Below are 22,349 nucleotides of genomic sequence, written 5' to 3'. Positions count from 1 at the left end.
CCTACCAGATTGGGAGTATATAGTAACTGGGCTGGAGAGAGCAAACTGGAAAGCACAAAAGCATTGCCAGCCACTTCAACAAACAGGATGGAAATGGTGGGTATTCATTCTCTCTTTTTTTTTGTGCTCAGTAGTGAGTTAGTTTGGCAAGTTTGAACTGTAGGCTTGAGCATGCTGATTATGTTTTTAAAAAGCAGAGCTTAAAAGAATCCAAGTGTCTGGATGGGATGGGCAGAAGGGGCAGAAAATCCCCAGTTTTAATCCAGTCCCAGTTATCCAGTAGTTCTTTAAAAAGTAGTCATAGGACCATCTTTAAACATATTAGACTCATTTGTGACCTTTCTACAAGTGTACTATATGATCTAATTTCAAATCTGTTGTATTATTTTCGGACCTAAATTTAATGGAGGGAGGTTGTAATCTGTTTTCTAAAAATGAAAAAGTAGTCTGTTAATAAGCCCATCATCTCATGGGAGGCTTTTCGCTTTGTACTTTACTTGCTGCAGTAACATTCAGGTCAACCTATTTGGACTTAAACATTTCAGAGATAACGATCATCTTTGCTTGGTCGTGTGTAGGTTCTCTGAGATCCCATGACAGCTTTGCAGATCAGTTTTACAGGCAGTGTCATTTCTTCTGTACTCAGAAGATGCATTGAAATACTTTGTATTCAGGCTCCAACACTAAAAGAGCTGCTGAGCATTACACATACATTTTGATTCTGAAGATGGGATCTTCTGTCTCTTTGAAACATAAGGATATCTCTGTAATGCTGGATTGCCTCCATTCTACACATTGAAGGGCTAATGTTGCTCCTGAGCAAGCAAATCTATTCCAGTAAGAGACTAGGAGCAATAATCAAGAGCAGCAAGATCCAAAATAAGATAAAAGGGAAGATACAGACAAAGAAACACTTACAGCATATTTATACATCAGAGTGATGCATGGATAAGGTTTAATACAGCATTCTAGAGTGACTTGTAATCTGTTACTTAAATCTTATACTCTGCTAAAGTCAGTGATTATTTCAAAATTTTACATCTGTATTTGAGAAACTATTGATTTAGGAAAGTCAGTGTGATCATTAATTGGATAGGTAACATGGAATCTTAAAATATGAAAACTAGTGGTTTTCATCTCTCTGAAATGTTGATTAATACTAAAACTTAAAATCAAGAGTTATGACACTATGGTATGCAGAGGGGGCACAATTTCTTTTCATGCAACCAGAGTCGTCTTATGTGTAGATCCTGGTGTATCTACCCTGCAGAATGTAGGGCAGCATTAAAATATCTGAGTGAGTAATACGTTCGGTGCAAGGTCATAGAGGAGCTCTGTGAAGGTAAATTTCTCAGCATACAGATTTTTTTTACAGTATGCTTCATGGTGCCAGTATTTCCAGCTCTGGGAGCTTTAGTGCAGTTCTTTGTCTTGGTTATGGCAAGAGAAGAATTTAATTTCATTAACTTCTTAAATAATTGATAGCTTCATTATAAAATTAAAAATACAAGTATAAACCATGTCCATGGGAAAGTAACTTATTAGCGAGGTTATAGAGCGGCTACAAAATGAGTTAACCAAAATGCGCTTTGGGCTGTGACAAGGGTGGTACACATCTGCACTGACTGCTGTTAATTACTCTGATTGATCGGTACTGCATGGACAGGACAAATACACCGCCTTAAATTTTCTTATACCTTTTTTTTGTGTTGTTGTTCTTACTTGCAAGTCAGATCACCTTTAAGCTGTCTGGTAATTCCCAGAACACAGAGAGTGAGCCACATGGCAGCCATAGAGGTTTATGAAAGCTCATCTTCAGGAATGTTCTCTTCTAAACGGCGTCTTGTGATACTGCTTTTGAAAACAAAACTTGGTTATCTTAGTTTATTTAGATTAAAAAGTACTTAGGTTGCTGAGGAAACAGCTTATGAAGTAACCCTTGTTTGTTACGTATTTATTAATGCAAAAAATCTTCAGCTTTCATATGTTCAGAAAAATGTACTGCAGACATAATGTGCTATGTAAGCAACTTCATATTTCTAATTTCACTATTGGAAATCAGCTCAGATTAAATAGTACAATTACTTTTATGTGGGCTTAGTCTAGCAAATTTGTCTATTACAAGAGTTCCTACCATACTCAAAGAAAATTGGAGACATTCTACATAGTTTCAGAGGTATTTTGCACTTAATAACTTCTCCTTTCTTTAGTAGCAGCTTACAAAACATTAATCTACACATGTAATGTTTCTAGATCATGCCTCCTTTACTCACCTTGAAACACATACAGTTTCCCTGGGAGAGGCTTACAGTCTTTAATCAACCAATGCCTCTGTCCTAACTTAATTTCCACTAAAATCCTAATGTGGTTAGTTTGCCTAATGCTATACCAAAGGAAATGCACGGATTTAGTTCTTGTTCCTAAGTATGTGTATTTTGAAACTTTCAATGTGTCTTGTTCCATGAAGAAGTTTATGATTTCAACTTGTCTGTTTGTTTTAATAGGATCGAAAACTTCTTGCAACAGCTCAGCAGATGCTTCAGGACAGCAAGACAAAAATAGAAGTTATAAGGATGCAGATTCTTCAGGCAGTCCAGACCAATGAATTGGCTTTTGATAATGGTGATGGTGTAGAAAGGAAATACGAGTCATTAATGTCAGAATACCGTATAGATATATACCCATATGCACACAGACTTACCATAAATTTCTATTAGGAGTGTTTGATAAAGCTTGCATGAACCAAAAGTAATCAGAGACTAGGCAAAACTTTGTGTGCATTGGGGTGCCAGATGCATCTGATTGGAAGGAAAATACCTTTGTCGTAATGAAGAAAAATACAATCTCTCTTTAGCATCGTTTTTATGCCTTATGCAGTCCATTTTTACTTTGTGGTCTACCTTTTCCCTTCATGAATGCTTTCTTTTGTCTTAATAATTAGTGATTTTCTTTAAAGCATATAGTCTTTATATTATGATGCCAGAAAAAAATCTGATGCCAGTACAAAGCCTGCTTGTCATACTTAAATAGATTGACCTTATTATTCCTAGTGGGAGCACAGACGGAGGAGAATTTTTCCTAGTTTTGGAGGTATTTAGGCTAGATTGAGTGCTAAACAACTATATTTAAAACATCAAAAAAAGTGTTTTTAAAATTACCTAGCTTGAAATATTCATGCTGCATTTCTGAAGTATTTTTAAACTTGGATTTCGTTGAAAATCTTCAAATAACAAAAAAACTACCCCTGAGCTCTAATAGCATGAGTGTACTAGAAACTTATGGGCATATGGGTATATCTCTATTGAACTTTATTTGTGTGCATTTCTGAATATTGATGTTGTATGACAGTGCTTGTAGTCAGGGCCTGGATATATCCTAGATAATGAAAAATGTGTATGTGTGTGTTCCGTTTTGTGGTGTAAGAGGTGTTTGGTTTCTCTGTTTTTACACACCACTTCTTAACACCGCATTTTAGCACATGGGTTATGTATATCATTTGTTAAAAAGAAAAAGAAATTCAAACTAGAAAGAGCTTTCAAATGCCTTTTTGTGTTTTTACTACTCTTAGGGCTTTAAACAGAAATGAATATATCCAGGAAATATTCTGTTTAGGATATCTAAGCGCTGTAACATGTGGACATTGGAATGGTTAACCCAGACCATTTGGCAAAGGCAGTGTATGGAATCTCTTACATTTCTCTGCTGGCAGAAGCCAGATTCCATGGGATTTCAAGTGAAGCAGGGGGATTATCAGAAACTGATCAGGGATCTACTTGGCTACAGAGTAGTTTAAAAGATAAATGCTCACAGTGTAGTTGACAAGTGTTGAAGTCTCAAAACCTCCTTGCCAGTTGAATATTTGGGATATTTGGGTTTATTCCCTTTAACTTCCCTGAAGACATATTCTTTTTCTCACATCCTCTAGCAATTATAGCTCTTCAGGGAGTAGGAGCTGTTTATTGAATTGAGGCTCTGATCAGTTATTTCTTCATTCAAATGCAGATGCTTAAAATGTCACTTTTACGACATATTTCAAGCTTCTCTTTGGACTACCAAATATGCATCTCTCCTGGTTTTTTCCTTTTTCTTCTCTGTTTATATGGAGAAGGGGTTGATATTAAAGAAATTAAACCTGGTTGTTATCTTCAATGAAGGTTGTTTGTTTATATCTCTTCGCAGCAAAACCTGTGATAAGCCCTCTTGAACTCCGAATGGAAGAATTACGGCATCATTTTAGGATAGAGTATGCTGTAGCAGAAGGTGCAAAAAATGTGATGAAATTACTTGGATCTGGGAAAGTTACCGACAGAAAGGCACTTTCAGAAGTAATTTATGTCATTACAATTTCTGATACTTTGTTTTAAAGGTTCTTTAAGGAAAAAAACTGAACTATTTCAAATTTCTTTTTATTTTAAAAAGGCACAAGCAAGATTTAATGAATCAAGCCAGAAGCTGGACCTCTTGAAGTATTCACTGGAACAGAGATTGAATGAACTTCCTAAAAACCATCCCAAAAGCAGTATTATTATAGAAGAGCTTTCATTAGTCTCTTCACCCACATTAAGTCCTCGTCAAAGTGTAATATCTACTCAAAACCAGTATAGTACACTGTCCAAACCAGCAGCTTTAACAGGTATGATTTAAAGAGCTTTTTTCTTTTTTCTTTTTTTGATCTTAATTAATAATTTAAAACAAGCCTTTAGTGACAACTATATTTCTTACTGGACATATTTAATTGTTGTTCTTTTCCTAGAAAAAGGCATTTAGAGTTTCCAAGTGTCTATGCACTGCAAAAAATGCAGATAAGTTTCTTTGATTTATTTGTTGACCTTTTTATAATCCTACTGAAAATGTGAAGTTCTGGCCTTAAATAGGTCCCTATGGAATTATATTGCTAGTGTTTACCAAATGCCTTTCATCTTTAGATTATCAAATACTTATCATCAAGGTGGATAAGTATCATTATCCCCATTCTACAGATAGAAAAATAAAGTTGCAGCAGGGTTCGGTGAGTTGCCCTGATCATACAACAAGTAGGTGACAGAGCTGGAGATAGGCACCCAGCTTTTCTCCCAGTTCCTGTTTTACCCACTGGATCTCACTGGATTTCTGGAAGGTGAGATTTATACTACCAAATCATGCATTACCTTTGTAATCCAGAGAAGGAGCTCCTAACAAACATGCATGAAACCGTTGAAGACTCTTGTTTGTTGATGTCAGTCGTTTTCCTTGTTAATAAGATGGGGGTGATTTTTTTTTTTTTTTAGAGACTTAGCCTCTTGTGAGGGACCAGTACATTTATATATAAATGTGACTTAGGAACTTCTCATAGTTTGGGTTGACCTGGAATTGTCCTTCATTTGAAAGTAAAGTTTCAAGAGATGAACGATAGTTTAACAAAGGTCTTGAATATTTGCCTCACAGTGTTCTTAAAGAAAAACATGCTTTTGACTGCCTGGGGGTATGTTGCTGTTTGAAATTTATTTAGTAAATGGTCACATGAGAATTCCTAGAACAGATAGGTTTGATTTTGTGCTTTGTTTCCTAACACATTTTGCATGTAACTATTAAGCCTACTATTAATATAGTAAGTTTATTACAAAAAAACCCACCTGTAATTCAAATGTTACTCAGGTTATACATGTATAACTGAAACCAGAATTTAGTTTTGAAGTACAGTAGGGTTATATTTTAAAACAAAAAGAGGAAGTCTTCTGCTAACCTACAATAATAAGAAGAATAAGAATAAGAAAAAAATGGAGCAAGTCTATTTCTCTTGCATTGTGGTTTATCAGTACCTCAGCCAAGAGTCCTTGTAAGGTCGTGTGGTAAGAGGAACTTTTCTCATCAAATGAAATCTCAAATGATCAGTGACTGTAGGCAGGAAGTATCATGCCTTGAGTATAAAACAGCTTGCTATTTTTTTCTTTTCCTGTAATACATAATCAAGGATCAGATACATTATAGTCACAATTTCTCTTTACAGGTGATTTACTGATACATCTGAAAAGTTTTTAACAGAAATTGACAAAACAAAGCTACATGCTTGTGAAGTTCTTAGTAGTTTCACTTTCATATTGCCCATACAAAGAGCTTTTGTATTGAGCTGGATTTAAATGAACAGTGTCTCTGTGTTTTGCCTCTAATGCTTTGTGAAAAATAGAGCAGTGCTACTGTCATACTTCTTAACGTGCATCAACATAACTTTCTGATTTGCATCCATTCCTTATACAAGAGTATAGCTTTTCTGCTTATTAATATCTTTTTTTTTTCTAAACAGAGTTTGGGAATGAAGTATTCTTTTACCTTTTAACCTGTTTCGGAAGCCAATAGCATCTCTTTGTCTTCATAGCCTAATGCTTAGCTGTCACTTACGGCTGTTAGCTTCCTACAGGTTGGGATTTCTTCTTAGACTGGTTTCTTGGTGTCTGTTCTGTGGGCTATGATGTTGCCAGATCATTTCTAGGTTAAGTCTGACTTAAGTTTCTGTTACAGAAGAGTACTTTTAAGTTTCATGGTTAAATACATTTGCTATCAAAAGAAGACTGCATTTCAGAGCTGCATTTCTAGCTGACACTGATTATGAACTGGCTGATTTCACCACTTCTAGCAGTTGATTTTGCCAGTCGGTGGTGTCACAGTTTTAGACATTATCTTGTACAGGATGAAGCCAGCCTACCATTCTTGTACCATCTGTGGTATTCAGATGTTTTTGTGCTGCTGGAGGAAACTCTTTTCAATTTGAACAGCAGCCTCTATACCTCATTTGGTTAAAGATGTAGAAGATTTGGAAGAATAGCTTGTTGAAGAATAGCTTCTTGTCTCAGCTTTTGTAAATCCAAATTCACTCAACTTGGAACAATTCAATGATTTTAAATTACATACTAACTCAAATTTGACTTCAGCATGCAGCAGGCAAATGTGATTTCTTAGTGTGCAATTTCTTACGCAAATCTGTAGTCTCAATAGTTTGTTAATTTTATCCAGTATTAATTAGCTATATAAAACTCATTAAAAATTCTTATTGCTCCATCTGCAAGATTCATTGTTTTAATAAGAAACTTGAAATTTGTCAGTCTTAAAAAGTGACATTGCTAACAACTTGAACCCAAGTCAGTTAGGTCCCAAGTGAAGAAAACAAAGAAACTTCTGAGACACAGAACAAAAATTTATTTTATGTTACCTTGGTGAACTGTTGCTCTTTTCTAGAAGGTTGAGTCCCACATAGTTGACTTTTAATGCTTTTATTTTCAATATATATGTGTGTCTTGGATTTGTCTTTTGATTTCATCTGATATTTCTGTTATACCCTGTGGGAGTCAGAATGTGAGCTATTGCCATCAATCAGTCGTTAGTCATTCACTTGGTTTACTTAAGAGCAGAAGTCTTTGATAAATCATTGTCCATCTTCTTCTAGGTACCCTGGAAGTGAGGCTCATGGGCTGCCAAGATATTTTGGAAAATGTCCCTGGTCGATCAAAAGCCACATCAATTACATTACCTGGTTGGAGTCCAAATGAAGCCCGATCATCTTTCATAAGCAGACCCAGTAAAAGTAAAAGTGGAAGTAGTAGAAACCTTCTGAAAACTGATGACTTGTCCAGTTCAGTATACCCTTACTTCTCTTATTTTTATGCATATCTTCTATTTAAATTTTCATGGGCATGATGTGTTCTGTAATTTAAAATACTAAATTGATTCAAGCTTTAAACGTAAATGTTTCTTCACCTGTTAAGCTGTTAACAAAAGCAAAAGCACAACAACACTATTATGCCCATAAGAACCAATTAAATATGAGATTATATTTCTAAGAGAAACTTACTGGAGAATTTTTTGTTTGTGTAAAATCCTCTTAAAGATTTAAGCTGAGTTTGTGTACTTTACTTACAGATGAAGTCTGTGCTGTACTGAAGCTGGATAACACTGTGGTTGGTCAAACTAGCTGGAAACCGATTTCCAATCAGTCATGGGATCAGAAATTTACACTGGAACTAGACAGGGTAAAAATGTGGCCTGATTTCATTGACAGCTGTAGTTGATTCTTTGTATTAATTTTGTGTTGCTTTTTTTCTCCCCCGTTGCTGTCATTTTGTTCAAATTCCGTAAGTGCAGTATTCCCATCTTTACTAGAGTGAGCTCCCTGGGGTCAGGCTGTTGTGCTGGGCCAGCATTCTAGAAATCTTTTCCAACTTACAAACTGATGTAATATTTTTGCCAAGATCTAACCCTTAGTGGGTTTTTAGATTGTGATAGATGTGGTTTACATTCTTATTTGGATCATCAGCTTTTATTTATTTATCAGTAAATTGCGATATCAAGTACAGTTTGGGTGTTTTGGTAAAACCATGTCAGAGAATTTTTACAGTGTTTTTATAGAAGTGTTCTCATCTGCAGCTGGTCAATTCTTCAGGAATAATAAATTCATTAATAGTTCTTTCTTATAACTTTAAATGTTACTTGGAGGGCACAAGTATTGAATTGATACTCTGGAAGTAGAATTTATGTTATATATATTTAATCAAGCATTTTTTTTAGATACCTGATAGTCCTAGTATTTTAAGGTACAAAGATTATTTTTTTCTGTCAGTGTTAAATATAGACTGAAAGTTACACTATATTTTAGGAGCTTAAATGTTATCTCCAGTACATGCTTACTCCAGTACATGCTTCTCACATGAGAAAAAATAAAAGCCGCTTTCCTGTTTTTGCTTTTTTCCCACTGAGCCCCAATCCAGATTCCTTCCGTCTAGGAAGAAAGCAACTTCAGACTTGCAGGTAGAGAAATTCAGGTTACAGGTAGGAGTAATGCAGAAAAAAACCAAGCAGCTGTGGAGCCCTGAAGCCTCAATTATTCTCAGATTAAGACTTAAACTACTTGGTGTAGTAGCTGCTCCTGCCAGCCTCCTATGAGTCATGGTCTCTGTTTAAGAGCTCGGCTTTTTGGTGCCAGAAAAGGACTTTGCTTCTGCTGTTCCTGGCCACATATCCTGAGACTGGCTCAGCAGGACAAAGCATGGTGCTGGTAACACCAAGGTGTGGGTTCAATCCCCATATGGATCATTCACTTAAGAGTTGGACTTGATGATCCATGTGGGTCTCTTCCAACTCAGAATATTCTGTGAATCCTTATGTACTTGAAATGCACAATCCAAACCCCGTTATTGTTTCATCTGGTGCTTCTTCTTGACTTCTACTTCTTTTAAAATGTATTATAACTGTGGTAGACAGTAAACTGATGTATCAAGATGCAATTAAACTAGTAACATACAATGCTGCTGCTACATTGTATTGCAAGATTCTTCACTTCTGGGACAGGTTTTTTTAACACACATATAAGACACCCTAAGAATACATAAATCACATTAGCAAGATACAGCAGTAGGTCCTGTTAGTTTAAAGTTTTTGGTCCCTCTTCATGACCATGTTACAAAAAGTGTATGCGTTTCTAGAGATACTCTATATGGTTTTTCATCATTGTGTACATGCAGGTACTAAAATGTCTGCAGGCATGAAGTTAAGTTGATACTTGCAAGTAATGTGGAAACTACTAAAATTGGGGTTTCTAAACACAAGTTAGACTTTGTTGTCAGAGCTTGAGCTAATACATCTCAATCAAGCAGTGTTGTTAGACTGACCCAAAAAGTCTGGTGACTGTGGCTTTCTGCTTCTACTCTCAGGGGAAATTTTACACCTATGCTTGTATTTGTACACTGGAGATCACATCTGAACTGAAGTGAAATGCTGTGATCACCCTAATGAGAGCTTGTTCAGTCTGACTGGTTAGCTCTGACAGCCAGTTAAAGTAACTGCTCTGCATCTTGATCCTTGAGTTGCTTGATCTTAACAGTTGTACTGTGGTAACTCTTGCAGAACAATTACTAATAAGTGATTTCCTGTGTCTGTGTTTCCTGTCATAGTCACGTGAATTAGAAATCTCAGTTTATTGGCGTGACTGGAGATCTCTGTGTGCAGTAAAGTTTCTGAGGTTAGAAGATTTCCTGGATAACCAGCGGCATGGCATGTGTCTCTATCTTGAACCCCAGGGCACTCTGTTTGCAGAGGTAAGACTGTTTCTTTGAAGCACTTGAACATCCTTGCAAGTATTACGTTGCAGAATAGTTTAGCAAGTTTTTCCTTAAACTTTTAAGAATGCATTTTGTTGTGAAACTTGAATTTTAACACACGTTTTTTGAACTGCAGGTTACGTTTTTTAATCCAGTTATTGAAAGAAGACCAAAACTCCAGAGGCAGAAGAAAATTTTTTCGAAACAGCAAGGTGATTGTTCAATATAAAATTTAAAGCTTAAAAATTGTATAGATCTGTGATACTTTTTATACAGAGGTCTAATGTTTGCCTGCAGATAGTGCTGTTGATAATGAAGGATTTGGCATTGCACTTAGAAATCTTTTGTATTTGAATTCCTTATTATGCATTAGCATTTAATTGTGAATAATTAGAAATTGCTAAGGAGTATGACAAATTCAGTTTGTTCTTCATGAACTATAAACTAATTAATATGGGCTTTTTTTAATTATTGGTTTCGGTAATGAGTAAGGAAATTACTTGCACTCTGTTTTCTTTTTTCACAATATCTATAGGCAAAACATTTCTCAGAGCTCCTCAGATGAATATTAATATTGCCACTTGGGGAAGGCTGGTAAGAAGAGCTATTCCGACAGTGAATCACTCTGGCACCTTCAGCCCCCAAGCACCAGTGCCTGCCACAGGGCCAGTGGTGGATGCCCAGCTCGCTGAACTGACCCTGCCAGCTGGGTAGGTCACCCCTGCAGCTTTGCAGTGCCCCTGAGCGCAGGAGGGAGCAGTGAGATGCTTCTGCCCTAATGTACACAATGTGTGCAGAGTCTGGTTGTCCTGCAAGGCTGCAGACTGTCCATGTTTTAGTTGTGGAAAACTATTTTATAGCTTGATCCACACACACAAGGTTTGGTTTAGGAGAAATCTACAGATAGTAAAATAGTCTTTGCTATACACTGAGGAGTTATTTATTTTCTTGTCAGTGACTCTCCTGTAGCCAAATTGGACTTTGAACTTGAGCCTGAGCCTCCACCTGCTCCACCCCGTGCATCTTCCCTTGGGGAAATATGTGAATCTTCCTCTGAGATAAAGGCTCCTGATGTGCCTTCTCAGGCAAGTAACTTTTAAGAATCTCGGGTTATACAGTTTAACAAGGTTTTAATATTGGCATCTTTATGATGGATTTCTTCCTTTATATATCAGCACATGCTCCCTTAACTTCCACACACAGATTTGTCTCAATAGAATGCTCTGATTGCTCTTGGTAGCAAACTTTCTCTGTGGTTGGTGTGTTTAACACTCCCTGTCATTGGTTTCACCACAGAAAAAGAAACAGAGCTCCAAAACTATTAGAGTATTCAGGATAAAATGGTTTTATTAAGAAAGAACAGAAAGAACTGGAGCAATAGGTTTCATCAGTCTGTTAAAATCTTACTTACCTGTATCATCTGAAAGTTTGCCATTTTAGCCCAGGTATTGGGTGTATGAAGAATTTCACATGCTTATAGCAAAATTTCTGCATTCATCTGCCTTCACAATCAGTTCTAAATTTTCAGGTTTCTTGTTCTTCACAGGATGAAGTAACAACTTTTGATTTTGAAAATGGCAGAAATAGTATTGTTCCAAAACTCCAGCCTGAAATAATCTGTGAGTCTGATGTTCCCCATGCAGACATGAAATACACCAACACCAGAGAGCCTGAAGATAGAAGGTGAAAAAGCAGTGCTTTTGCTGTTTTGATCTGAATAATATTTCTTACAGCTAACAAACTAGAAACTTTGTGACTTTTTTTATTTACATAGATCACAACAAAGATTTCAGTTCAGTCTGAAGGATTTCAGATGCTGCGCTGTATTGGGCAGAGGACATTTTGGAAAGGTAAATGTCAAAAGGCTGTATCAAGTGTCAAGGCTTTATCAAAAACTGGATACAGCTCTTAAATTTATCCCTTCTGTTTTAGGTGCTGTTGGCAGAATACAAAAACACAAACGAGATGTTTGCTATTAAAGCCTTAAAGAAAGGAGATATTGTGGCTCGTGATGAAGTAGACAGGTCAGTTTGTACAATATAACACGTGGATTCCATAAATCAATTGTGTGCTCTACCAGGCAGTTGATGAATTGAATGGAAGAGCAAAGTCAGTTGGCATCTCCCTGCATAGTTGGCTGCTGTAGTCTTGTTCTGGGGCAAGGAGGGAGCAGAGTAACCTCTGGTTTGTTTTAGTGCCCTTCTTATGCCTGAACTACAGCTCTGACTTAAAGCTGATCCTCTTTTTGATTTTCGGGTTCTCTTGCAATTATTTATTTCTAATTACTTCAATCACATTAGGGGATAACAGTGACTGTTTTCTTTACTGGCAGAACCTATGTTGCTGTTTCTCAGCCTGTAACATACTGTCATGCTCTGTCCATCATATTTTCCCTTTGTATACTCTACTGTTGGGTGTTTTTCAATCTTTTTGACCCAAAAATCAGATTTTTTTTTTAAATTTGCTTGGAAGGGAAGGGACCATTACAAAACTGTTTGGTTTTAGTCCAAGAAGGTGTTTTTACAACTGTTTAAGAGTGACTGTATTCATTTGCAGGAAGAAGGATAGCTATATGAACAATAACCTACAACTTAAACAATTGGTTTAAGGAAAAATAACCAGGAATTACTAGAGATAGATGTCTATAATACTGTCACTGGTTTTCTACTTTATGTCTTGTAAACAATTAAAATAAAAATTCATTGAAATGAATGTCACGTTATATCAATGCACAGTTAATGCAATCTGAGTATTTGGAAGGAAAATTGTCAGGGCACAATTTTCATGGACTGCTAGGTTTCCTCTTTTCATTTGAGAAAGCTAAATATAAATGCATGAAATCCTTGTATTAAAATCTCTCTCGAAACAAAATAAAAAGTTCTTATCTTATCTTGAGGAATAGAGCAAAAAACATAAAATATAAAATACCAGTAATTTCTGAGAATTGAAAAACTGTGGTTCAGCACTCAGTTTTAAATTGTTCCTGATTTTGTTTGCAGCTTGATGTGTGAAAAGCGAATATTTGAAACTGTGAATAGTGTAAGACATCCCTTCTTGGTGAACCTTTTTGCTTGTTTCCAAACCAAAGATCACGTATGCTTTGTAATGGAATATGCTGCTGGTGGGGACCTGATGATGCACATTCATACTGATGTCTTCTCTGAACCCAGAGCAGTGTGAGTATCTTCCCTTCCTGTGGCATTAAGTGAAGGGCACTTTGCTCAGTGGATAAGAACTAAGGGCTTTATCACCACATGCCACCACATTATGTCACTTCAGTAAATGCTGCTTAAGTTTTTAAAAGGGTTGGCGATTCTAACTGATTTTGGTAGAAAAAGACATGCAGGTTTAATGTGTCTGAATCTACACTGAATTCAAAATCTATATACAAATACTTAATTTTTATGATACTTTTTTTAACATTACATAGAAAAGCTGAATGAAGAGTTAAAATAGCAGACAAGGCTAAAAAGGAAAGAATAAGCCTATTTAGAAAACCTTCAATACTATGGCAGCGAACACTACAGAAAATTTATCCTCCAGCCCAAGCAAACATACTACAGTTTGAAGGCTACAAGTTTGAGCATTTTTGCCATCTGACTTTAAAACTCTGGCCTTGCATAAAACTAATCCGTGCCAAAAAAAGTAATTGTTAATCTTCAAAGGATGGCTCATTAAAAAAAAAAAATCAATAATAATGGACTTCACAGTCTGAAAATCATGATGAAATTCCATTGAAATTTTAACTTTTTCAACAGATTTTATGCTGCATGTGTGGTTCTTGGACTTCAGTATTTACATGAGCACAAGATAGTGTACAGGTAAGTAGTCATTTCCAGCAGATGAATTTCAGCTGTTCTGAACAGGACTGAAGAAACATCAAGTGATGCAATTTTGTTCTTAAATGTTCATTTAGAGATTTGAAGTTGGATAACTTATTGCTGGACACAGAAGGCTTTGTGAAAATTGCTGACTTTGGTCTTTGCAAAGAAGGTAATGGCCGTTAAATTTTCTTTCTAGGGGAATTCCATAGTCTGTCCTACTCTTGACTGTTCCTTGAGAGTTTTGGACTGCCAGATGTGTAGAGGGTCTATCTACCATGTCATTTGAAGGAAAAAAAATATATCTCTGATTGTACAAATGTGGAGATAGGAGGAAGTTCCTTAGTAGGGAAGTATGAGGAGCACCTGAGCATTGCCCTGTTCTTTTTATTTATTTTTTGTCGGTTGTGAGCATCACCTATTCTGACTCTTACTTGATCACATCTCTGCTTGTTAACAAGGCACACTGCACATTTTACAAGTGAGTAGAAAAAGCCTTAGGTGGTTTCCTCATTCTAAACATGTTGACACTGTACAACAAAATCAAGTGCTATTATAATCCAGGCCAAGCTCTTACTTTTTGACAAATTCATTATCTATTTTTTTAGCTCAGAAATAGTTGCAACTCTAAGTATATGGAAATGATGTGCAAAGTACACTATAGCTAAAATTGAGATATTATCCCAAAAGGGAGGCCTAGAAAGTTACTTCCAAGCATCTCACTACTGGCACCTACCAAATAGAGGTAGCTATTACAGTGTTTTTCTCAAAACCCCATTGTGTGGGCAAAGTTCCTTTTTCATTTTGCGTAGCTTGTCTTCCATATCTTTTCCTTTTAGGTAGCCTAAGGGGGAATTGGATAAATTCAGTAGGTCTTCAAACGTGAGTGCCAGGGCAAGTCCTGTGACTATAGCTACAAATAAGTTCTGTAAATGGCAAAATAAAATGAGAAGGAAAGCTCTTTCCTTCACTGACTGCTACAATAAATGGTTTTCTCAAGTTTTCTGCAGCAGCTCCCCTTGTCATGTCACATCAGGCCTGGTGGTGCTGATGTCCAAAACTCTGCCCCGCTGGCTAATCCACAGGGCTTATTTTGCTCCAGGTTCTTTCACTACACTCCATGTTTTACTTTACTATATGTAGTTTGCACTACAGAAGCATCTAGAGGAGCATGTTTGACTAAACTAGTGTGTACTGCATTTTCTTTTGCTAACTGATAGAAATGGAGAGTAAGATTGTTTCTTTCCAAAGGTAAGTGGGTGACAGAGGTGTAACTGGAAGCTTAATCTGGCTCACTGCATATAGTGAGGGAAAGAAAAATTTGAACAGAAGCACGTATGAAACAAAGGCATAGGGAGGAAGAAGGAGGGAATGTTTTACCTCATTGGCCTGAGCCTTCAGGACACAGGCCCTGGATCTACAGTGTCAGTTGGAGTTGCTCTGGAGAGAGGTTCTGCTTGGAGGAATAGGTTGTGGAATGGCAGAAAATACTGCTTGCTTTTCATTATCTGTAACTTTCAGGAATGGGATTTGGAGACAGAACAAGCACATTCTGTGGCACACCGGAATTTCTGGCTCCAGAGGTGCTGACAGAAACGTCCTATACAAGAGCTGTAGACTGGTGGGGTCTTGGTGTTCTTATCTATGAGATGCTAGTGGGTGAGGTAAGTTCTAGTAAGGTACAGTGGAGTCATAAAACTAAGCAATGTTTGAAAGGTTACAAAACTCAAGGTACCAGCCTGTCAACATTTCATATGCCCTGTATCTGCCACAGTATCAGTATTCATTATGCAGCATGCATAGGCATACCCAGATTTACAGTGAGCATCTTAATGTGTGTCATCAAGGAAGAGAAGTGTGAAATACTGAGCAGCTACTCACCTGATATTGGCTGCTGTAACACTGGAGAAGTTGGCAAGTCATGTCTGAAGCTTGAATTACCAGCAATTGTAAAAGCCAATGAGTTGTAACTGGTCAAAGACTTAACCTCTAAATCTTCGCTTTATTTTTAATTACATCATTATGTCTTAAATCAAATTCCAGTATGGCACATTAATAGCTGTGTCTCTAAGTAAGAGTACAGTACAGCTATACATACAGTTTGGGGGAGCTAAGTTTCCAGGATACATCTGTTACCAAGTCTGGATGTCCACAGCAATACCAGTGTTCTGCTTTCAAATACTTTTGAGGAAAAAATAAGCTTCTTAACTCCTGTAGTTTGAATGGAGGTGAACTTTAACACATAAAACTGGATAGCAGTGAAAGATTATGCCAAAGACACTAAAACAGGAAGCCCCAGTTCCATGTAAATGAGCTGGTATAAATAAATCACTATTGAGAAGTTTATTTGCCATTGCATATAGTGCTCTACCTTCTGGTCTGTTTTGTAACAGTATCTCCCAGGTGGCACAGTGATAGCTCACATGCTAAAAATTCATAATTTTGTTCTTTTTCAAAAAAAGATGATCATTCAGCTTACTTCCTTTCAGGTAAAAAAGGACAGAAAGTTTGTACAGTGTCACATACATCTGTCTGGCCACTTCAAAACAGTTTAAAAACCCTTGAGCTGCAACATGCTAAAGATTTTACAAAAACACATTAGTCTTGACCACACTATTTGTGAATGATAGCTACCCCAAAGAAGAGCTGAGAGATACTTTCCATGTTCCCTGTACACCCTGAGTTCAAAGAAGATCCCAGTTTAAGGTGTTTCTACATGTAAAAGCACATTTTTAAAGCACAGTCCTTCAGTAGGAATTATGGGATAATACCAGCTTGCCTTTTCTCTCTTCGTTATGGAAAGCCATGTATCTGTTTCTGGGAAGGAGGACTTCATTTCCAAACATTCAGCTGAGTTTATGTTGTCTTCAATTGTGATTTTAAGCCTGTTTATAGTATTTTTAAGATTATTTTCATTATAGTCTCCCTTCCCTGGAGATGATGAAGAAGAGGTGTTTGACAGCATTGTAAATGATGAAGTGAGATATCCACGATTTCTGTCTACAGAAGCCATCTCAATAATGAGACGGGTAAGAACATTTTAATAATTAATATTACAGTATCACCCTCTTGCCCTGCTTCCAACAATTACTTTTGTGAGGAACAAAATACTTCAGGAACCTGCACTTTGTAAATTTTTTTTTGACTTGCTTCATTTATTCTGTGCCATGCTGCCTGTCACCTTAAATGGAAATTGTCTATGCCATTCCACTTTATTAGGAACAAGTTTTTCTTTTTAATATGTAAAACACTTGAGGCTCTATTTTCTCTCTGAACTAAGTTTCCTAGTTTTACCTAACTTGAGCCGTTCAGCTCTCTTTTCCTAGCTGAACACTGCTGCATTGACCTATTTGGTAGATTAACATTGTCACATGAATATTTTAATTCAAAGACTTCTAAATCTTTTTGGTTTCATTCCAACTGCGGCAGGGAACACTCTACACATGGCATCTGCAGTCCCATTCTTGGCAAGGAACAGCTGATTTTGGTTATGGTTGTTATTTGTGCTATTCCTTAGTGAGATGTGCCTGCTTATCAAAGGCAGGCAGTTGAACCTGTCTAAGTTAGCACCTTACCACAGCTGATAGAAAGGCAATACTGGAGAGGTAGTTCCAAAGCCTTTGGAATCAGCCTCTCCACGTAAATGTCTGATGCTGAGTATCAGTTTAGCACCCATTTCAGCAATGTGCTGTAGCACAGTAACTGTGACATAACTATCTGAGTAATAGCATAAATATTCAGTAACTTAAAACAATTGCTTAGCCCCAGGGAGTGTTTGCCTAAAGAAGGCGAGTACAGTTTTAAGGCAGTACCTGGGGAAGGTATTTTTGCTGTGAAAAGTCATGTCAGTATCCACAGGGGACAGGGTGCTGCTTCACTGCACCCACAATATGTGTACCAGGAACTTTGTACTGCCACTTTACTAGTTGGAGCTCTGTGCATGCTCTTTCCATCACAGAATTTCATACACAATATAGTAGACATTATTTTTTGATGGCTGCATCATGAATATCAACTCACCCTGTTACTGGGCCCTGCCTGGCACAGGGGACTGCTCAGAGCAGTACAATTCACAAGTGGGAGCATCAAGCTCCCGGAGTTAGTTAAGAAACCCTTTCCTTTGGCTGAGTGTATGAAGCAGCTTGAACCCTCTCATGGTAAATCAGCTGCTGTGAAGGAGCTGAGCACTGAGACAGCAGAGTAATCTCTTCTCTGAGCCGAGCAAGAACCACTGGCTTATGTAAATCTGTACCCTCACAGCAAAGAGGAACTTCACACTCTGAGCTTCATACTGAGCCCTTGTCCCAGATCACCTCCAGTACCAAGACATGGCAGCACAGCTCTGCAGGGAGACAGATGAGTCTGCTCTGGCACTGGTGCTGGCTCAGCTGCTGCTGGAACTGTGCTGGCAGGCTGAAAGAGCACTGCTAAAAGCTAAAGCTTTGTCTGTCCCTTTCTTCAAGGGGCAAGGATTGGCCATAGGTCAGGCAGTATGAATTTCACTGTCCACCTCATCTTGGTGTTGCCTCTTACATAGTAACACTCATCCTTCCTCCTTCCTATCCCTCTCCCTGATTTTCTCCACTGAAACCTTGCATGTTTTGTCAGCTGCTACGAAGAAATCCAGAGCGGCGTCTTGGAGCTGGAGAGAAAGATGCTGAGGATGTGAAAAAGCATCACTTTTTTAGGGTAAGTACAAACTAGTATTATTTCTAAGGACACAAAGAGAGTAGAGATGGGAAACTAAACATCAGTTCATTTATTTTACAGCAAATAGATTGGCACGCTTTACTAGCCAAGAAAGTCAAGCCTCCTTTCGTACCCACCATTAGAGGACGAGAAGATGTTAGTAATTTTGATGATGAATTTACCTCTGAAGCACCTATCCTCACTCCACCTCGGGAACCAAGGATACTTTCAGAAGAAGAGCAGGAAATGTTCAGAGATTTTGATTACATTGCTGATTGGTGTTAATTTACACACACTGTGAAGCCCCAGCTGACTGGCTTACGAGAATGCCTCTCTCGGAAGAGTACCGACCCTTCAATTGCTTTCTGTGCCACCTGTAGCTTCTGGGTTTTTTTAAATCACATGAAGATCCTTTTAAGTACTGTTTTAACACTCTTGTGAAGAGTGGCCTCTTTGTATATTGTTTTTTATCTGAGCACTGGAAAGCAGGTCTGTGGCGTTCCTAAGCTGAGGTGGTGAACCCAGGCTGTGCTGAACTTCCCGCACATGGGCACACATGGATCTGTACAGTTTCTCTCACTCTTCCACAGCAGATAATACCGCTTTTTAAAGTATCTGCCTTAAGAGGGAAAAGCAGACTTTGAGCTAGGTAATCTCCACTCAGCCACATTGAAATAAGTTGGGATACTGGTGACACTCACACAGAATACGGTTCTAGTCGGAGAAGGCAAATGATTTCAGCTAAATATTGCGCAGTCTTGAAAACTACACATTTCTACACCTTCATCTTGTGTTCTTAAAATAATGGTATTGAGAACAGATATGCCTTGTTTTGTAAATTTTCTATGGTATTTATTAGGAAAAATGTTAAAGACCTTGCCTTTGAGATAACAACTGTGTAAGTGCTTCCATTACAAAGAAAAATCCAGAAAAATCCGGAAAGTTTACCAAAGTCACTTGCCAAACAATTTTGCCTTCAAGCTCCTTGAGCACAGCTTAAGGCCCTGGTTGGGATGAGGAATGTAAGGAGGACGTTGCTCAGTGTAGCCCCAGAGCGGAGCAGCTGCAAAGGCCCAGGCCCGGCCCCTTCCGTACTCACCTCGAGCCTTTCTAGTGCCCTGAGGGGGCAGAGAAGTTCCCAGTCCCTATCTAACCCCCTCCAACCTCCTCTGTCTGCTGTACAAGATCATATCACTTAGAAAACTTCAAGGATTTTCAATGTATACATGCTGTGAACATGTATATTTGGAAGTTGTAATGTATTCTTACCTCCAGGCAAGTAATTTAACTGTACCACTTCACCAATGTTGCATAGTGGCCAAGTGAACAAAAAAACGTATCCATGTAGGCCACTGACCTCCAGCCCCTGGATTGGCAGTTACTGAGGGTAAAAAGCAATATGTTGTAACAGAATGTATGAATATTTTTGATAAAAACAGTGTATATTTTATAAACCCCTTAACACTAAAAGCTGTACCTCAAAAGCTGAGAAGTAATTTAGACCAAACACTGTGTGTATTTGCAAACCAAGACCTATTTTTGGCATTTGCTGTTCTGTGGGCAGACATTAACTCTTGGAAAATAAATTTCCCACGTGGTCCTTACCTCGAGCACTATTCAGCACTGGAACCTCACAGCTTCATCCTGGCCAGAGTTTGCTGTTCATGGGCTAAGGCAGTGAGCATCGCACTCAAATGAATTAAAAACTGGTAATTTTATTAATTCAGAGAAACACAAACCACTGGAGTATGCAATACTAAGGTGGTGGTTTAAAATCACGATGCTGGACAGACCTGCAGGGTCAGGCAGGGGAGCAGCTTAAGGGAGAAAAAAATAAAATAATGGTTACTAGGTGTAAATCAGGCCAGTCCCCCACAGGAGTGGGGCAGGCACCTTCCCCAGTGCTACAAATCACGTTGGGCAGAGTGAGTCAACTCCTCAGCATTCCTTGTTTCCAGGTTCTATATTGACAAGAAACATTATGTTCCTGTATCTAGCTGAAACCAATAGTTTTGAGGTACAGTCAGCTCACCCTTTTTGGTTCCCAAATATATATATACAAGCATCTCACAGGGTGCTTAATACTTACAAAAGTATCCTCAAACATACCTTTTTGTAACTACATCTTGTACAGAAATCTTTTTTTAATCTAAGCAAATCACTAAAAAAAAAAAAAAAAATTAGAAAAAATTAGAGGGTATGTTCACCCAGTTAAGCTGAAAAAAGCACTAATTTTATCTCTGTAGTTTTTTAAATATTTTTAGGCAGATTAAGATTTAAACCCTAGATTGTAAATATATTTTGCTATACTTTATCTGTATGTGGCTGCTCAAGCACTTTGTAAGGAAATTAGGATATTTTAGAATGGTACACTATGCATTAAAATGAAATGTGCCTTTAACAAATGTCATTCTAAGTGTTTTGCAGTCATTAATATCACAAATTAAAGTTCTAAATAGAATAATTTGTAAATTGTGTCGCAAACATGATTTTGCTGTTTCTTGAAGTGGCTGGTCATGTTTTCTCCACAGGTAACTTCAGAAAAGAACTTACCATCAGGAGGGGACCCAGTCTTTTGGTGGGAGCTCAGTGTGCTTCCATTTTTTTTTTTTTTTAAGAACATTACAAACTGGCTCCTGGCATCCCTTCTTTCTGAAGGAAAGCAGTCTCTGGCTTGGAGCAGTGCTGACAGGAGCAGACCTTGTTAGCTGGAGTCTGGCCTGCTTGACTCAGCATTCTCCCTCACAGGCTTCCTCTGAGGGCAGGGGGGACACAACTCTCACCCCCACTCCTGGGTACTGCTTCATTACAGTCTCTTTCCTACCCACCATTCCATAGCAAGCTGTGTAACCAAACCACAATCTATACCTACCTACCCCACACTGAGCTCATTCTTTAGACAGAGGATGAAGCTTTCTTTTCTGAGTGCATTTAGAACAGAATTCTTTACTCTTAAGAGCCACATGGAATTTCACATGACGCCATTTTGCCCAGAGACAGACACTTCATACCTGCCTAAACAAAATTGTTCCAGAGTTTTCAAGGCTCCTGAGTTTCAAGGATCTAGTCTGAAACTGCCGTTGAATTAACAGAGGAGGTGCTTGAAGATGCTCTGCCCTTGCACTTGTGTGTGGGGAATGCAACCCTTCAGCCTCCTGCCTTCTCCCGGGCTGGCTTCGAGCCACCTCCCTCACACCCATCCCCGGGTGAGCAGAGCCCCCCCAGCCTGAGGGCAGCCACTGCCGGCACTGCAGGCCCTGCTCCCGGGCAAACGCTGCCACCCTGGGCCCTGCCCCCGGGCCCTGCCCCCGGGCCTGGCTGACACAGGCAGGGCAGGAGCTACCAAAGGGGTCAGAGCTGCCTAAAAAACAATTCAGAGCTAGGCCTTTTTTTTCCTGGAATGCTTCACATTAACTACAGTCTACTGCAGCCAGTAGTAAGTGGCCTTCAGAATATACCTGCCCCATCAAGCAGATTCTCAGTTCTGCCTCTTTGTGCTGCACAGTTACTGCCAGCTCCACAGCCCGGCAGACACAGGAACTGCTTGTGGAACTGCAGGGTCAAGGCAGGATTGCACATCCCTGCCTCCATCTGCTGCACTTCAGAGCTTTGCAAAGATACACTTAAATTCCTGTCCAGACAGCCTTTGTTGTATGCAACAATTTCAGCTGCAGACACTCACCCCTCACCTGTCAAGTGCTCATGCCTAATGCCTGAAAGGATTTAAGTATGAGCATTATGGGCAATGTACATGTCAGTCACTTCTAACCTTCAT

At 38.3% G+C, this 22,349-nt stretch overlaps 1 protein-coding gene across 4 annotated transcripts in view; it reads left to right on the top strand.

Moving 5' to 3' along the window:
* PKN2 (protein kinase N2) overlaps nt 1-21,046 on the top strand; it is a 55,455-nt gene extending 34,409 nt beyond the window's left edge. For all 4 annotated transcript variants that reach the window (XM_032117727.1, XM_032117728.1, XM_032117731.1 and 1 more), the window contains 19 exons: nt 2,505-2,622; nt 4,180-4,325; nt 4,420-4,633; nt 7,418-7,603; nt 7,891-8,000; nt 9,918-10,061; nt 10,201-10,276; nt 10,600-10,774; nt 11,020-11,149; nt 11,611-11,747; nt 11,839-11,914; nt 11,997-12,088; nt 13,064-13,240; nt 13,823-13,885; nt 13,981-14,057; nt 15,407-15,549; nt 16,807-16,914; nt 18,494-18,574; nt 18,656-21,046. In XM_032117727.1, coding sequence (XP_031973618.1) covers nt 2,505-2,622; nt 4,180-4,325; nt 4,420-4,633; nt 7,418-7,603; nt 7,891-8,000; nt 9,918-10,061; nt 10,201-10,276; nt 10,600-10,774; nt 11,020-11,149; nt 11,611-11,747; nt 11,839-11,914; nt 11,997-12,088; nt 13,064-13,240; nt 13,823-13,885; nt 13,981-14,057; nt 15,407-15,549; nt 16,807-16,914; nt 18,494-18,574; nt 18,656-18,859 — 2,457 coding nt within the window. In that variant the 3' untranslated portion in view covers nt 18,860-21,046. The remainder of the gene's footprint in view (nt 1-2,504; nt 2,623-4,179; nt 4,326-4,419; nt 4,634-7,417; nt 7,604-7,890; nt 8,001-9,917; nt 10,062-10,200; nt 10,277-10,599; nt 10,775-11,019; nt 11,150-11,610; nt 11,748-11,838; nt 11,915-11,996; nt 12,089-13,063; nt 13,241-13,822; nt 13,886-13,980; nt 14,058-15,406; nt 15,550-16,806; nt 16,915-18,493; nt 18,575-18,655) is intronic.
* The last annotated feature ends 1,303 nt before the right edge of the window (nt 21,047-22,349 follow it).

Source organism: Corvus moneduloides, chromosome 9 (genome assembly GCF_009650955.1).
Source record: "Corvus moneduloides isolate bCorMon1 chromosome 9, bCorMon1.pri, whole genome shotgun sequence".
Lineage (NCBI taxonomy): Eukaryota > Metazoa > Chordata > Aves > Passeriformes > Corvidae > Corvus > Corvus moneduloides.
Note: the sequence above shows the minus strand (reverse complement) of the source record. Positions and strands in the feature narration are given on the sequence as shown.